General features: G+C 42.7%; 1 protein-coding gene across 4 annotated transcripts in view; it reads right to left on the bottom strand.

Annotated features, from left to right (window-relative positions):
• Window positions 1–5,565: 5,565 nt before the first annotated feature.
• PATJ (PATJ crumbs cell polarity complex component) overlaps window positions 5,566–17,554 on the bottom strand; it is a 246,892-nt gene continuing 234,903 nt past the window's right edge. For 2 of the 4 annotated variants that reach the window (XM_081145252.1, XM_081145253.1), the window contains 3 exons: window positions 14,955–15,061; window positions 11,676–11,799; window positions 5,566–7,533 (listed from right to left, as the gene is read on the bottom strand). In XM_081145252.1, coding sequence (XP_081001378.1) covers window positions 7,387–7,533; window positions 11,676–11,799; window positions 14,955–15,061 — 378 coding nt within the window. In that variant the 3' untranslated portion in view covers window positions 5,566–7,386. The remainder of the gene's footprint in view (window positions 7,534–11,675; window positions 11,800–14,954; window positions 15,062–17,554) is intronic. The other 2 variants (XM_081145254.1, XM_081145255.1) reach the window with 1 other exon arrangement.

The following is a 17,554-nucleotide window of genomic DNA, read 5'->3' as shown; positions in this document are numbered from 1 at the left end:
TTGCCCCCCCCCACACACCCGAGGTCTGTGCCCTTGGCTGCAATGGAACCCCAGGCCCTTCAGGCCCTTCAGTCCCTGGGCGGAGGCTCTAACCACAACTGGCTAGCCCCCCCCCGCCCCCATTTTATTATGCAAAATTTCAAACATACAGCAAAGTTGAAAAATTTCACCACCAAGATTGTCATTAACTTTTTAAAAAATCCTCACTGGAGGATGTTTTTTCCATTGCTTTTTTTTAGAGAGAGTGGAAGGGAGGGGTGGAGGGAGGAGAGGGAGGAGAGAGAGAGAGAGAGAGGTGGCTCTGGGTCGGGGATGGAACCCACAACCAAGGCATGTGCCCTTGACCGGAATCAAACCCACCGCCCATTGGGTGTGTGGGCTAACGCTCCAACCACTGAGCAACACTGGCCAGGGCTCATTAACGTTTTACTAGATTTGTTTTATCTCAGCCTACCCATGCACACACTCTTCTATCTGTCCATAAATCCATCTCTTAAAAAAGGTATTTCATGCCTTAGCCTGTTTGCTCAGTGGTTAGAGCGTCAGCCCGCAGACAGGGGTCCTGGGTTCAAGTCTGCCCAAGGGCACGTACCTCGGTTGCAGGCTCAAGCCCTGGCACGTGTCGGGGCACTTGCGGGAGGCGACCAATCGATATGTCTCTCTCACATCGGTAGTTTTCTCTCTCTCCCTGACTCTCCCTGAGAAGCAATAGAAAAAAATATCCTTGGGTGAAGATTTAAAAAAAAGCATTCAAAGTCAATTACAGAGAAAGATTTAAAAGAACGTATCTGGCATACTGGCTAGACAGATATCAGATATTTCAATTCAAAAAATATTTAATTTGTGCCAGGAACTATGCTAGGTGCTGGGGATACAATAGCGAGAAAGACACTGTTTCTGTCCTTAAGGTATTCAGAATTTGGCACAAGTAAGAGACAAGTTATCAAATACCAACTCTCCCACCATCTAGCTGATGTGATTGGAAAAGCTCAGGGTGACCCCAAGCAGAGGAGAGTGACTTATCCATGTCTGTGAGGTCAGGGAAGCCTTCCCCAAGGAAGTGACATTTAAAAGATGACTTTATTATAGTATCTGTAGATACTGTAATATACTTAGTGTGATGTGCAATGTAAACTAGCTTTAACCTACACCCCAGGGGTGGTGAGTTAATACTGGAAGTGTACCCCAATTGGGAATGTGCCCAAAGATGGATCATCAGATGTGGGGAGCTGCTGTGGCCCCAGGCACGGAGGAGCTGCCTGGGTGAGCTGCAGATCTGCTCTCCTGCTCCCTGACCCAGACCTTGAGGCACCAAGGCAGTACTAACTTAGCTTGCAGCCAGAAATTCCAGAAAGGCTTATCAGGAAGTTGGCGCCGGCCTGTAGGGTCAAGGGACAGTTAAGCCACATCCCAAGCCTAGGACTCAATCCTCCCCAAAAGTTCCCATTAGAAGCTGAGATAAAGATAGTTACCAAGGTCTGAGCTCATGCGGGTGGCAGAGTGTTTAGTCTGAAAGAACATTCATTCGGCCTTGAAGGAATGCGGGGCGGAGTGCTATTCAGCAAAATCAACAGTCTGTATAAGTTGAGCTGGGAAAATAAACTTGGGGCTGCAGTCACGAGCTGTAGTCCTCCCGATCCCATCTTTTTTGTGTCTGTTTTTTCTCAGTCCTCACCCCTTCCTCAGGACCGTTCGACTTTGCTGGCGGGCTCGGGCAATCAGAAACTGAAATCATCCCAATAAATTCAATAAAAAAGTAAGAAAAAGAAATTAATACTCCTGGGATGGCTTCAAATATCATCTAAAGCTATACTAAAGGGCCCATTAATTACTTAAGGGTACTTTTAAAATTAGTGATCTATAGTTGGCAGGAAGATGGATGAGGTACCCCTTTCCCCTTGATTAAACAGGGGGCCTTCTAGGTCTGGAACTCTCAGTTCTGCATTCCCCCTCCCACCTCCACCCACCTCCTCAGAAAGAGTTTGTTATCTGATGGGAAAGAAAGCCTGCGTGTGTTAGTTACCCAGGAGTGAACGTTTTCAAGCTAGGTGTTTGTGGGAGGACCTCAAACAATTGTTCTTAACTCTGGCTGCACATTAGCATCCCTTAGGGAGCTAAAAAATAAAACAAAAAAACCACACACAAACTTGGATCTCACCCTTCCTCCCTCCAGTTCCATTTTAATTGGCCTGGGGTATACCCCAGGCATTGGGCGTTTAAAATATCCCCAGATGATTTTAACCTATATCCAAGGTTAAGAACATTTGCCTAAAAAGACAGAATGGGCAGCTCGCTGAGCTTTCTGGACAGGTGGGGGCTGTGTGTTGTTACGCTGCCTGCAAATCAATGTTTATACAAGTGGCCGACTCATTCAGACTTGCTCTCAATGTGACATACCTCAGAGAGCAAGCGGGGCCAGGAGGGGGAGGCACTGCCTGACTCTAACCATTGGAGGCCACTGATATTTACCAAAAAGAACTTGCAGTTGTAAATGACTGCGGGCAAAAGGGAGGAGCATGCTCCAGCCTAGTGGTTCGCTAACTCCGTGGGTTTCAAAATCCAGAGGAGAGCCTGTTAAACACGGATTTCTGGGCCCCACCCCAGAGGTTCAGTGGTTCAGGGCAGAGCACACACGTGCACTTGTCCCAGGTGACGCTGTGGAAGCCGAAGGCGGTCTGTGGTTGTCCTTGAGCAGCACCGCTCTCATTGCTAGTGAATCAATGGTGTGTGTCAGGGGCTGGAGAGCTTGGCTTATCCTGGGAAGTATTTGGTGACACTAGTGTTAATACAACTGCCAGAGATTTAGATGGAAGCTAGATTATGAAGGGCCTCAAAATCATGCTGAGCATTGCCCCGACATGACAAGGTTGTGGGTTTGATCCCTTATCAGGGCACGTGCAAGACTCAACCAATGAATGCATAAATAAGTGGAACAACAAATCAACGTTTCTCTCTCTCTCCCTCCCACCCCTCAAATCAATAAATTGAGAAGCCACCTGATACAAATACCTAGGGTCCCTGGGTGGTGGGTGACAGAGGCAAGGTCTCAGCTGTCTGCTCCTGGGGGATCTAGGGAGGTGGTAGGTGATGGTGGCTGCACCACAGCTCTGGACACCAAAGTGGGCAGGAGGCTGGGAAAGGGTTAAGAAGAAAGATTACCCTAAATCAAGGCCGTCCCTAGGGGAGTTTCAGTTCAAGGTCCCATGATGTCTGTGGCAGTTAATGTTCTATGTCAACACTGAGGGTCTCTTTGGGTGAGACTAACAGTTAAATCAGTAGACTTTGAGTTAGCAGATTGCCTTCTATAGTGTGGGTGGGCCTCATCCAATCAGTTGAAGGCCTGAATAGAACAAAAAGCCTGGCCTCCCTGAACAAGAGAGAATTCTCTAGCAGAGCAGACAGCTTCGGGCTTCATCTGCACACTGACTCCCCAGGGTTGAGTCTGCCAGCCCGTGCTGTAGATACTGGACTTGCCAGCTTCCATAATTGCATGAGTCAGCTCTTTATAATGAATCTCTTTATATAAATACACACATCCCATTGGTTCTCTTTCTCTGGAGAACCCTAATACAGTGGCAGGCAGGACATATCTGCTCCCAATCTCAGAAAACAGATAAATCTTATCCTTCAGTATGGGGGCCATTGGAGCCTGTCTTTTAACAGCTATTTTGAGGTCCTGGGAAATAAAATGTGGCTTTGGAGTTGAGAGGAGCTGAATCCCTGGTACCCTTTATTCCATCACCATTTCTTTAGTTCTTCCAGGAGAGGAAAGCTGGGCACATGCCCAGTCGACACATTGAGCAGGAGGGGCTAGTGACACTGCACCTGCCATGAGCTATGTCTCCCTTGAGAATGCTTAAGCCACGAGGGGTCCAGGTGTCCTGCCGTGGGAATTCTTCCCAGAATGCAGAGGTGATGAGTCTTCTTTATCAACATCCAAAAGATAAGTCTATTTTTCATTGTTACCTAGTCCTTTAAAAAACTTTTGTCTTGTAAGTGCTTTGTGTCATGGAGCTATGTTAGGAAGAACTGAAATAAGCTTTAAAAAATTCAGGCTAATTTAGAAGCCATGCATGGGCACTAGACAATAGTTTGCTGAATGGATGAATTCCCACAGGTTTACTGGAGACTCTTCTGCCTAAAAATCAGCTGGGCGCCTGGGCAAGCCACGGCCTCCCTCCGGCACGTTTCTCCCACCGGTGAAACGGCAGCAGTGGTGGCGGGCAGGACAGGCTGCAATGGTGAGGCTGCCCTCGTTGCTAAAGTCTGATTCTAGAGAGGATCAGAGAAATTTTTGCTCCTGTATATCTCAGCCCAGCATGGGTCCTGATACTTGATAGCAACATCTCAGGAAAGCAAGACCAAAGCAGCTTATGTGTTTTTTAAAGTGAATGGAAATGAAAGAAATGCTCAGAACAGGTAGAGGTTAAAGTCTTACACAGTCTCTCACACACAGACACACACATTTTAGTTTTTATCTTGGTATTGTACAGTGAAATGTTTCTTTTTTCATCTTTACTTAAATATAGGGAATCTGAAGATTTGAGAGTCAAGCTGTCAAAAACGTGCCCTGTCCAGGTAGTTCAGTTGGCTAGAGTGTCGTCCCGATGCGCCAAGGTTGTGGGTTCGATCCCCTGGTCAGGGCACATACAAGAAGCAACCAATGAATGCATAAATAAGTGGAACAATGAATCGATGTTTCTCTCTCTCTCTTTCTAAAATCAATCAATTAAAAGAAAAATGTAACATTTACATTAGGATAACATAAAACTGGAACTATGACCTGAATTAAAAATTTTTTTTAAAAAGGTTTTTTAATTCATCTTTAGAGAGGAAGGGAGAAGAAGAGAGAGAAACATCAATGAGAGAGTGAAACATCAATCGGCTGCCTCCTGCATGCCCCCCACCCGGGTTGAAGCCCACAACCCGGGCATGTGCCCTGACTGGGAATTGGACCTGCAACCCTTCGGTGCATGGGCCAATGCTCTCACCACTGAGCAACACCAGCCAGGGCGGATCTCGGATTTTAACAGGATACTGAAAAACCCTGTGAAAAGTTGGATTTTTTTCTATTAGGGAACATAATGGCTGAAGGAAAAAACAAAATCAGGTACAGAAATTGAACTTTTTTCATATATAATAAGACTCCATTTGCTCCTTAGGCAATTACATTTATTTAAAATCTTAACATCTTGTACATACAAACATTCAGCAGTTTTGCTTTTCCTGGTTTATTTCCCTCTCAAGCTAACTACAATTAGTGATATTATTACTATACATAAATGGTCCAAATGAAGCCAAAACAATATATGTGGCTGAGAAAACTACTCCTTTTACAAAGTCCCATCTTCTTATTCTCGTAAGCTTATCTGATGCAAAAAAGTATTTTTTGGCAAGGCAATTATTTATTAATCATGCAGGCAGAGACAGAACCAGTTATGAGAAACCCCAGTTCTGTCAGTTTGCTGCAGCAAGGAGTATAAAGCATTACAATTTTTTTATCAATAGACTTTGAGTAACATGACCTAAAGGACAGGTCATGTGTAAAGACACACAACAACAATATATTATTTCAAAATGTGTATTTAATGGACACGCCATCAAAATCAAGCAGAATCACATTTCAAAAAGTATATATATGTATATATTATTTTAAGGTGCATGTTCAAGTTTTATTTGGGCTTCATTTCTTCTTGGATGCCTGAGCTGTTCTTGCAGATACATTAACATAGAATGTTCAGAGGTTGATAGCTTCTCATGCATTGAAAGACAGGATCCTAACGATACTGCATATCTTGGATACATTAGAAATTTTAAAAGCCATGTGCAATTTCAAAAAACTTAATACCAATCTTGAAAGACATTTTCAACATAAAATTTAGGCACTCTATACTTTGGAATAGCCACAAAATATTCCAACAAGAGTTAATGCACTTCGTGATTATATTTACTCAAAGATAATTCTCAGTTAAAATCTATACTTATTAAATAACATTTTAAATTAGAGCCCATTACATTTTGCTAATTACTGTGAACCATTTGCAGCATTGTGTTTTGGTTAAATAATGCCAACTACTTCCATTAATGATCCCAGTACTCACACTCATGGTGCATTTTTTTTAACAGAAGAACCTAAAACAATCACTGATAAGCATCTCCCCATTTTTTCCCTGCTAATACCCGAATAAGAATGTCCCTAACCAACCTTAAAGGTATTCTTGTATTTTCTGCTGCAGTTGCTTTCTTAGCATGCAAACTACAGCAAATGGGAGGCTCCCTGGAGACCAGGAAACATTAGCCAAGGAACAATCACTGATTCCTAGGCTCAGTTTATCTGCTCAGTCACTTTGTGGTTAAGCACATTGCTCCATCTACGTTCCTATAATCTGTGCAGCTAGACTGACCAGTATGGAGCCAAGGGGAAGGATACACAAATTTCTCACTTCATGTTCCACAAGGCCAAGGCCACCTAGACCTCATCTGACTTGAGGCAAAACTTCCTGATCTCTGCAGTGTGGTTTTGGGGCTTCCACCTCCTTGTCTGAAGACTGAGGGGTGGAAATGATACTTGCCTACTGAGATGCCATTAACTCCAGATGAACTTCCCAGACTTGAACATAATTTAGCATTGTTAGAATATAGAACACGGATGTTAATTGTTCCTGTTGAGAATAAGGTGCTTTTGCTAGGTAGTCTGCATTTATGTAGCTAAGAAAATAATTAGAAAGCCTTTCAGAGTTTTTAGATTACGGTCTGCAAATTGACTCATCATAATCACCCATGACTAATGTATAAAGATCTAGCCAGAGAAATGAGTTTGAGACTTACTTGACTGTAAGTCGTACAGAAGAGAACACAGTAATTTCCCATAGGAGAATTTGGTATTTCATCATGGGGATCACTGGTAAATTAATTACACTGCTAATGTTTTCTGGCGTACTTGAAGAGACAATTAGCATAAGTAAATCATGAGTGAGATGACAGTTGCTTAACATTTGTTTCTGTTCACCAGATGAGATCTGAGGTTACTGTTAAGAATCTGTTTGAGGAGGGATGGGGGGAGAGGGCATAAGGAATGAGTCGTCGTTAACTTCAGTTTCAGCAAATATAATCAGAACCAGTTACTGCCAGTTGATAAACATCAACGTTAAATGCAAAGCGGATAAGACGCATTCAACCTCACCAAGAGGGTGCAGATGCTGGAAAACATTAGGGAGGTTACTGAGGTGGGAGATTCATGTGAAACCTCAGCCACCTCTCCTGAGCAGAGGATGGGGCAGTAAGAGTGAATGCAGGCGGACTGGAGTGGAGGCTGCCTCTCATCCTCTCAGCTTCGTCTTCCTATGGATATTCTACAGCATCTACCTTGTGATCAGGACCCGAGGCTCATGACAGCACAGTTAATATTACAGTCCCTCTCTGGCGTTTTAGAATGGCCACAGCTTGCTCATGAGTGACACCTTCTAGAGTCTCGCCGTTAACAGCTAAAATTTGATCACCTCGCTTCAATTGGCCGTCATCTGCAGCTGCTCCCTACAAACAAGAAACATCTCAGTTTAATCCAGGGTGAAGCAATTAACATTCAAATAACATTAATACTATGGTGTGCATATTAAAAGAGCAACTTTAAAAGCTACCAATTAAAGTTATTTCTAGGTAATGTTTTTAAATTAAGAAAATTAAGAAAAATGTAGGATATGTTAATTCAAATAGTCATTGAATAGCAACCATAACTATGCACTGTTTAAATAACATACTAGTAGAAATGTAATAACATTCATATTTCTTTTAATACAAGTAGGACCTTATTTCAATATTCAGGGCTAAATGGTATTTGAATGTTATATGGTGCCATAGTCATGAATATGTAATATGAAAATGAAGGCGGGCCTGAATCTGGGGTTAGTCTGATTGCTAACACCATCACTGTACAGAACGGGTCCCCACTGTGTCATTAACCTGTCAGCACTGCGGTGATGTCAAAAGTGAGTGTAGCCTCTAAGTGGGTGAATTGCACGGTATGTGAATTATATCTCAATAAAGTTGTTCTATAAATGAATACACAAAAGTGTAGCATCTCTAACATTTTGCAGTATCATATTCAAAAGCTTCAACTTGACGTACCTTTGATCATCTGCATAGGCTCCTACGTGACTACTTTCGTTATATACAGTCACGCATGCTCCTCAAAATGCCACAGAGCAAGTATCTAAAACTGCTGTGATATTACTAGAAATATTTTAGATGTGTAGGGAAAGGAAAGACCTAGAAGACGATTTACAGGAGGCTTTTTCCATCTACAGGGGTAACTATGAAAATCCCTTGAAAAGTCAGTGCCATAAGGGTGCTTAAATGATACTGAACCACTGGGGAAATAATTAAGGCCTCAGGTACCTAGTAGCACCTGACTGACTCATTCAGAAGCTGAGCTAAGAGGCACTAACGTTTCAGAGACATGTGTCTGCTGAAGGTGGAAGTCCTGAGGTGGCGGGTGAATTATCTAGAATTTCAATGCTGTGGAACGGGTAGAATTCCTGAGTAAAGCTGTAATAAAGAATACTCAAAACCAGGCCTATACTGGGGGGGAAATACCAAAATTAAATAACTTGCAATTTCATTCAAATCGTTTTTTTCTTTTAAGAAGTGTGTTAACTGCATTAAAGACAGGATTAAACAAGTAACTCTAATGAATAAAATAGGGATTATTGGCTAACTGGACTTTATTAAATTATACATGTTGAGATTTAAAGGCTTCAGTAAACCTCAGCTATTTTCGTAATTCATTTTTTTTAAAGACATGTTAAGCTCTTCAAGTTTTCATTTCCATTAATGCCAAAAAGGATGGCTTTTCAATTTTCTAGTATGTATACACTATTTCAGATATTGTTGTGCTTATATGATAATTACTACTGACTGGCTCTCCTCTCCTACATTATCAATGTGGCACATGTGGACTAAGCAGAGAAGAAAGAAATGAATCATTCACAGATAGACCTCCGTCTGGTTCGAAAATGTGGCTTTTACCCACTTGCTGAGTCCCAGCTCCCTCACTTAGCCTCTCTGCACTGTAAAATAGGTACCTACTATCTACCTCTCACCTGTTCTAAGGATTAAATGTATGGCACACAGTATTTACTCAATAATGGTGGTAGTATAATGCAATGATCAAACTCATGCTTTTATATTTCACAGGCTCTGAATTTTCAGGGTTGTTGAAGCCTTTAGGTCCATGTCTTTTTGCTTATGGTAAAATCTGGCTGCTGAAGTGACTAAGACCTAAAGTCAGCTTTGAGTCAGAAGTTTCCAACCAAACACCAGAAAGACAATGGAAAGTCTGGAGAGCCTCTTAATCAGATTTGGGTATATAAATCCTATATACCCAAAGTGCCTGCGATGCTTCATATTTCTAGAGGGGAAAGATCTTGATGGGCCAAATTAATTTCTTAGTTAAGAGAAATATTAAATGAGGCTTAGGACACCAATAAAATCCACATCTGGTGGCTATCTAAGATCCAGAAACCTAAAAAGACAAGCATTTTAAAGAATATATGTGCAGTATTAAAAACATGAAAAACATATAGCTATAGTTTCTAGATCTTCAAAATTTCTATGGGGAAACATTTGGCTTAGTGTCAAAATTTGTTTTAGAAAGACTTAACTACTAAAAAAACTCCACCAGTTTTTGGTTTATTGATTCTTTTTAGAAAACTTTTAAATTCGGTTATATTGGTTCACTCTAACAAATAAAAAAAAGAAAGAGAAAAAAATCATCAAATGAAATCTTTTAGCAAACTCTATGGAACTATCTTAATAATAATAACAACAACAACTCCCATCGGAATATCCTCTTATTGAAACTGACTGAACTAAGTAGGCCATTAGTTAGGGCTTTAGAACTTTTTCTTTTTTTTAATTCAGAGCTTTTCATTTTCAGGTATGCCTCACTTTACAAAAAAGGTCCGCTCCTTAAAAAATAAAACAAAACATACCAAGGGTATTCAATATTTACTACTATGCTACGACTTACGTAAGTGCTTCCTAAATGAGCACTTTCAATGGGGACCTTTGAAAAGAGCATTTTGTGTGAGCCTCAATTATTCCCACTACTCTGTCCCACTGTGATTTGATGGTTGTTTCTTTTCAAAAACCCACCAGCAGTGCATGGCCATTTCACTCCCAGCCATATGTTCGGGTGGCCTGACAAAAGCCGCCTGGCTCGGTGCCGCTGGTGCGGGCCGGGTCAAAGGCCTCGGGCGCTGCCCGGCGCTCTCGGGGCTGCAGCTGACCCCCGACGGTTACAAGGCGGGCTGGTGATGCCAACACTCTGGAGGGCTTTTCCGGAGGTGCAGGCACAGCCTGCTAACAGGTGAGGGCTCACCTTGCAGCCTTTCCACTGCCCTTATCTACATAGCTGGCTCCTTAAAAGCAAAGTCTAATAATGCCCCCAAAGAACTGCCATCACGACGACTCATGGTGGAGTCTCAGGAAAAGGGGGGTCTGCAGGTGGCTCACCCATCTGGGCAATGATCAGACCCAGGCAGCACTGCTGTCTAGAATGTTTTTAATTTGCCTTTCCCCTCCCCTTTGGCCTGTCACCAAGTCAGCAGATGTATGTTTAGGAATGACATGCCTTCCTAATAGGCACCTTAGCAAGATGGAAACAGGTGAGTACATCCGCAGGTGCCTAATGGGTCCCAAAGGCAAGTGCCAAATGACTTATGGATTAGGTCAGGTCATGGTTAGGCCCAATAAACAGGAGATAAGATATTGACAAGTAAAAGCAGACTTGTATTTAGTATCTAGCATAACTTTCTAGAAAAAGAAAGTAGCTATCTTCTTATTTTGAAAACTTTTATTTATTTATTTATTATTTATTAAGAAGACCTTTATTTCTTTAGGGAAATAAAACTAAAGGAGGCAATCAGATCAATTAATAAACAAATGACTGTGATAAAACCAATAAAGAAGAAAATTGCAATATCAATGCTGAGTACTTTTTAGAGCTCTTCAAAATTTATAATAAAATTAAATTCCAAGTTTAAAAATCCTAATGAAGTTAAAAATAACTTATCTAAGAGCCGTCTGGAGGCAAGCACACCATGACCTGTGTATTAAATACATTGGGGTATTTAATTCCTGAAAAACAGTATTATCTAGTCTTCATCTAACTTATTGGTCTGATCCTGCAAGTACCTGGCAGACTATTGTAAGAGAGAAACTACCTTAAGCTACAGTGTCCCGAGGTTTTTGGTGATGGGCAGCCACGAATGTTGCACTGATCGGAGGCTTGTACAAAGCTTTATGCCACGTGGCCCTCTTGTGTCTGCTACCTCAAGGGAGAACAGATCTTTGCACTAGCCCACAGTGACACTGAGGCCAGCTTCCAAAGAGCATGGCACTCTCCTGATACTGTGTTGCTGAAAGAAGAAGCTTGTTAAAATCTACCAGCATCTACTTTTGTAATAGAGTCCCAAGGAAATTACATTTCTGTGACTCCACTATTATAACTCTTCTTTCACTAGTCTGGTTGAGGGAATTTCCTGTAAGATTAAAACGAAATAAGCACACATGTACACACCCAGGTATAGCCCAAAATAAACCAAAGCACTTAAAAAAAAATCTAACCTAGGTTTGATTAAAAAAAAAAAAAGTACAGTAAAAAAGGAAAAAAATACCTTTGCAAATATAGTCTTGACATAAATTGGCAGGTCTCCATGGGGACTTCCATAACCCCCTACAATACTAAACCCCAATCCTTCAGAGCCTTTCTCCAAAGTAATAATCTTAGGTGGAGGTGTTCTGAAAACACAATGCATGCTGTTTAATTTGAGAATAGATATTGAGAAGGAATTTCATTTTCACGGAAGAACACAGATTTGAGAGAGACTTTCATACTGCGAAACTATTAAGGTCAAATCACACTCTCAGAGAGCAATCTAGAAACATTTTAAAATTTCCCATATCATGCTGGACCAATGACCAATGGTCTTGGTGTTTTAGGGGTTTCTTTTTCATAAAACCCACTGTTCTTTATTTACAAATAAAGTCATGATGCTGAAGCTGACAAAGCATCCTTCCCTCTGCTTAGTTTTAAACTCTGAAGTTGACTATTTAAAACTGAACGGAGCCGTCTTTACATCCTTAAAGAATGTGCACGGAGGTAGGGGGTGGGGCATCACCTTAGCTTAGTGCAGACTGCGGGTCTGCAGGTGACGGCGGCGGGACAGCTCAGTCACCTGCCCTTCTTCCTGCCTGAACACCCTCACCCACCTGCTCCACCGCTTCCACCTTCCGTGGGGATTCACTCTTCCAAAGCCGCCCCCACTGTGGTGCTTCCAGGCCTCCCGTGGGAGAGTGAGCCGCACCTTCCCGGTGCCCCCTGGCACGCGGCCCAGATTTCCATGGGGGCCCTTGTTACAGTGTATTGTGACTACTTAACGATCTTTCTCCTCTGTCAGACCATGAAGTCTTTTTTGGAAATTTTTAAAATTTTTTTTATTTTGAACTCTTTAAGTCTTAATCATCTGAGTATTCCTAGCACTACGCACTGTGCCTGTCACAAACTCAGGATCATGACTGCAAACAAGAACTGAAATCCAGGAGAAGAGAGAAACCAAGCTACAGCAAAATGGAGAAAGGAAATCTCTTTCAAACGCATCATTTCGATTTTCAGAGCTTCGTCCAGTGTGAAAGTCATCTCTCTCAGAAACAACATGGCTAAACATCAAATTACCTACATGGGCTTAAGGAGTTAAATCTAAGCTTAACACCAGTCTCTTATTCCAAAATGTGGCTGTCCAAAGGGCAAACACCTGCAGGAACTCTGGTATTGCAGACACCGTCATCCTTCTTGCAGCAGGGGGCTCATGCCTGTGTCCTGGCAGCATCACTGGTTTTGCGACAGCGTGCACGCCCGGGAGGCAGAGGCAGGGGGTGTAAACTCAGCCATTCACGTTTAGAAAAATTACGCAAAACTGGGATATAAACAAACCCTTGAATATGCTGTTCTGTCTGACTAAAGTATTCTTCCCTCTCCCCCTTCTCACTTTTACCTGGCTTATTTTAGGCTTGATTTTCAGCTGGTTCACACAGATACCAGCTGTTCGTTGAGGTACCTACTGGTTGCTTATAGCAGGCACCCATAGTAATTGCTGAATGTCTATGCCACATACATTGATGACTGTTTTGAATGCCACTCCTGCTTTTTCTGATTTCTTTAACACTCGGCTTCGGCGTTACTGCCTCCAAGTACACTCCCTAGCTGAGTGATGCCCCTCTTCCATGGGTTCACAGGACCCTGGGCTTGCTTACCTCTCTCACTGAACTAGGCTCTCCTACACTTATCAGCTCTTTTATAACCATGGGTTTATGGGTGTTTTTTTCCAGTTCTCTGCAGTTCCCTGAGGACTGGGGCAATGCCTTCACCTATGTTTCTAAGTTTGAATCCTCGGGATCCAGCGCTTGTGCAGTGTTGAGCCTTAGGAAGGCACTCAATATCTGCTGACTAATGATGAATTATCCCCTATGGCTGAATGGTAGTGACATCCCAAATAAAGCTCTACTTTTCATTACTTCGTGGCCTTCCAAGTACTCTTGGTAATGACCAACTGGCTAGACATGAACTTGATTTATGTTTCTTCTTTCAAACACAGGCCTCCATTTCCAAGAACACTGAAATGGGAACCTAGATGTTCAAAGCCATTGTTTTAGAGCTAGCCCCGGGGGCCACCAAATCAATGGAGACTTTCGGAATCATGTCTATTCACAATTAGAGCCCTGTTTCAGGGGGAGAGGGAGGAATGCAGCTCCACTTCTCAACTGGCAACATCAGATGGAGTTTGCCTCCATTTACCTCACATTTTCAATTGTAATTTTTTGTGTAGAAGACTAGTAAAAAAAAAAAAATCTCCAGATATTACCACTGGTTGGATTATAAGTGATTTAAATTCTTTTAAACTAGTGGCTCTCAACCCGTCAGGAGCTGTGCAGCCGTGGAATCATTAAAAAAAAATGGACACATCAAAAAATGCTAAATGTATACTACTCTTTCTAGAAGGGTCTGATTCTTTTTTTTTTTTTGAAGGAAAGGGCCATTTTAACTTAAAAATGGTATACTTTCATGGGTTTGTCATATTTTAAGAGCATGCATTTATTACTTTCATAATGAGAAAATAGTAAAAGGAACTTAGTTTAAAATTCTTTCCTTAAGAAAAACAAATCCAAAGATGTCACTTGATGAAATACCAGGAAAAAGTTGGGAACGGCTGTGATCACCAGATCCTTCCAATAAACCATTCAGGTCAGCCAATAAACATTTATTGGGCACCTACTAGCAACCAGGCACTGGTGGTACTGAGGGGAATAAGTTAGGCAGCATTTCTCAAAGTATAGATCCTCTGCCTCTGTAGCAAACTCTCCCTGGAGAGGCCACTATAGACCACCCACTCAGAATCCCTGAGAATGGGGCCAGGGAAATTAGCATTTTTAAATATGCTCTTTAGATTATTTTTATGCACACTCTAGTTTGAGAAACACTGCCTTTAATGAGCAATTTTCACTGCAAGGACTGGTTTTAATGAAGGACGCCAGCAAGTATTACAAGGTTTTGCTTAGGAAGCTGAGGAAGCCTGGTTCCTTGCATAATCAAGCAGGGTGCACCTGGGCTGTAAATCTGCAGCTTCTTAGGGGAGAGGGCGCAGGCACGTGTCAAAGCGACCAGACCAGACGTGGGTGCGCAAGCCCTGCGACAACAGTCTGTTAGGAACCTATCCAGTGGAACAAAGCTCTGTGAGAAATAAGGAAACCCTGGTGCTCTCTTGGAGACTGTCTACGAATTAGAAAAGTAATGCACACAGCTCCCTCCCTTCTTCAGGACGCATGCTTGAGAATCTGGAAAAGGCCTCACTGAGCTCTGCCCACACACGTAACAGGCACTCTGCATCTAGAGCACTCACTCTGTGTCTTCCGGAGGGTGTTCAGCAGTGGGGGAGCCAAGGTGGTAGCCTGTAGACAGGTTTTCAAGCTGAGATGCTATGGCGCTTATATTGGTATCTGCTACGACCTGGGGGAAAAGTTAGAACAAGACAACCCATTATAAGTCAGGAGAATTAGAGAAACCATCCTATATCCAGTGGTCAGTTCTCAGCTCTCATCTTATTCAAATTACCTGCAGCATGTGACACAGTGGATTACTCTCTCTCTCAAACTATTTCTTTCATTTGGCTTCCATGACACGGCACTAGTGAAGTTTCCTTTCCACCTTCTGGCCACTCCTTCCTATCTCGCAAACCTCTAACTACCAGAGTGCCACGGGGCTCAGTCCTTGAGCTTCTTATCTTTTTCAGTTCACCTCATCAATTGAAATACCATCTATGTCATGATAATTCCTGAGTCTGTATCTCCAGTACCACCTCCTAAGTAACTCCAGATATGTATATCCAGTCACCAGTTTGACACTCCTAATGGGATGTCCAGCAGGTAGCTCAAACCTAACATGTCCCACACTGAGCCCTACCACCTCCATTGGTTCCCGTAGCCTTCCTCATCTCAGGTAGCTACAACCTCACTCATTCTTCCAGCTTCAGCAGACACTTTGGTGTCATCTTTGACGACACTTTCTTTCACAACCCCCATGCAATCCTCAGAAAATTCTATTGGTCTTCCTACAAAAGTTCTTTTGCCTGGAGTTTTACAGTAGTCCCCTCACTGGTTTCCCTGCTTTAGTCCCACTCAGTGTGTAGCAGAGAGAATGGCCCTGTTAAAATACAGATTATTTTACTCCTCTGCTTAACACCATCCAAAGGAGACCCAATTCCCTTGCCTCACTTGCTGAAATCCTTACTACAAGGTCATCTGTAAGTGATCTGCCCAGTTATATCTCTGCCCCTCATCTCCAAACATTCTCCTCTGCGTTCCTGCTGTTCCAGCCATGCTGGCCTCCTTGCTGTTCCTCTAATATGCCAGGCACTTCCACCTCAGTGCTCTGCAGCTGCATTCAGCATCTGTGTGGCCAGCTTCACTTCCCTCAGGTCTTTACTCAAGTCCACTTCCCTGGCCACTCGAACTAAAATCTCCACACAACACCCAGGCCCAACATTTCGTATCCTGCTCCCCTGCTTTGCTTCCTTCTTACCACCATTACTATCTAGTGCACTGTGTATATTTTACCTTATTTATCATCTATCACTTCATATTGGAGTGTGTGCGCAGGAAGTTTGTCTGTTTTGTTTACCACTGTATCTCCATTATGAAAAACAGTGTCGGGCATATATTAGGTGTTCAATTGATATTTAGTGAATGAAAGAAAGAATGAGTATCTCTATGATTTGCCTTAAATTTTTATTTATTGATTGATTTTAGAGAGAGGAGGGGAGAGAGAGAGAGAAATATCAATTTGTTCCACTTATTTATGCATTCATTGGTTGATTCTTGTATGGGCTCTGACTGGGGATCAAACTCACAACCTTGGTGTATAAGGACAGTGCTCTACCCAATTAAGCTACCCAGCCAGGGCCTGATTTGCCTTTTAGATGGTCCCAAAAGTATAGTAGAATAACAACATTTAAACATTCACTTTGTATTTCTATCCTGCAAAAAACAATTGAGAGCATTCAAAAGAAATATGGTATATATTTCTGTGCCCCTACTAGGACACAGAAAGGAGCTCTACTGCTCAATTTCTCCCTCTTAAATGATGCTGTGCCGAGTTCCAGCTTCCTCATCTGTCAAATGGGAATCATAAAGCTGGTGTTGTCTGCTTAGCCTGGAGTTGTCTTCCACCTCAATGAGTTACAGAGCTTCTTTCTCAAGAGCTCCTGGCTACCCCTGATCCATGGTTCTTCTAGGTTAAAGTCTCAGTGCACAAGTACAGAGTAAAGGGACTTAGCCTGACAGCAGTGCAAAGGAGCTTGATTTGATTGCAGTTTCAGAATAAACCAACAGAGGGCACGGCTGCCTAAATCTGTAAGCTTAGTTGAATCTGTTAATATTTAGAAGGAAAGCAAGACGCAGCGCAGGGCAGCCCTGGCCCCAGCTCCGGCTGGATCACAACACATTTTGGGTGAAGCATCCTACTCTAGGGGGAAACCCTGCTAAGCGCGAGTTATAGGATCTTCTGTAAAATACTGTCATATAAAGAACGACTAAACCAATTAGGGGAGTATTCAGAATGAGAGACAGGAAATGACAGATTCCCCGTGAACACAAGAGCCCCTCCACTTACCACCAGCCCTTTTAATTCTCCCCCACAGCAAATGTTTTGGAGTTGTCTTTCCACGTGACTTCTGTAATCTCACCTACTCTCAACCTACACCATCTTCATAAACCCACTCCATTCCAGCGCCCATCCCCATCACCTGGCCCCAACGTCTGTGGCCCCTCTCTGGCTCTGCCCACTTTCCAACCCTCTGCTCTTCTACTCACCCCTTGTGGCTCAGTCCCCGGCCCACTTCCCACTTGCACACAGGGTCTAAGTGACAGCATACACATTCCCATAGCTTTAAATGCCAACAACGTGCTCACAATTCCCAGCCAAGTTGTTATATCCAATTGCCAA

This window comes from Miniopterus schreibersii, assembly GCF_964146895.1.
Source record: "Miniopterus schreibersii genome assembly, chromosome: 8".
In the NCBI taxonomy this organism is placed as follows: Eukaryota; Metazoa; Chordata; class Mammalia; order Chiroptera; family Miniopteridae; genus Miniopterus; species Miniopterus schreibersii.
Note: the sequence above shows the minus strand (reverse complement) of the source record. Positions and strands in the feature narration are given on the sequence as shown.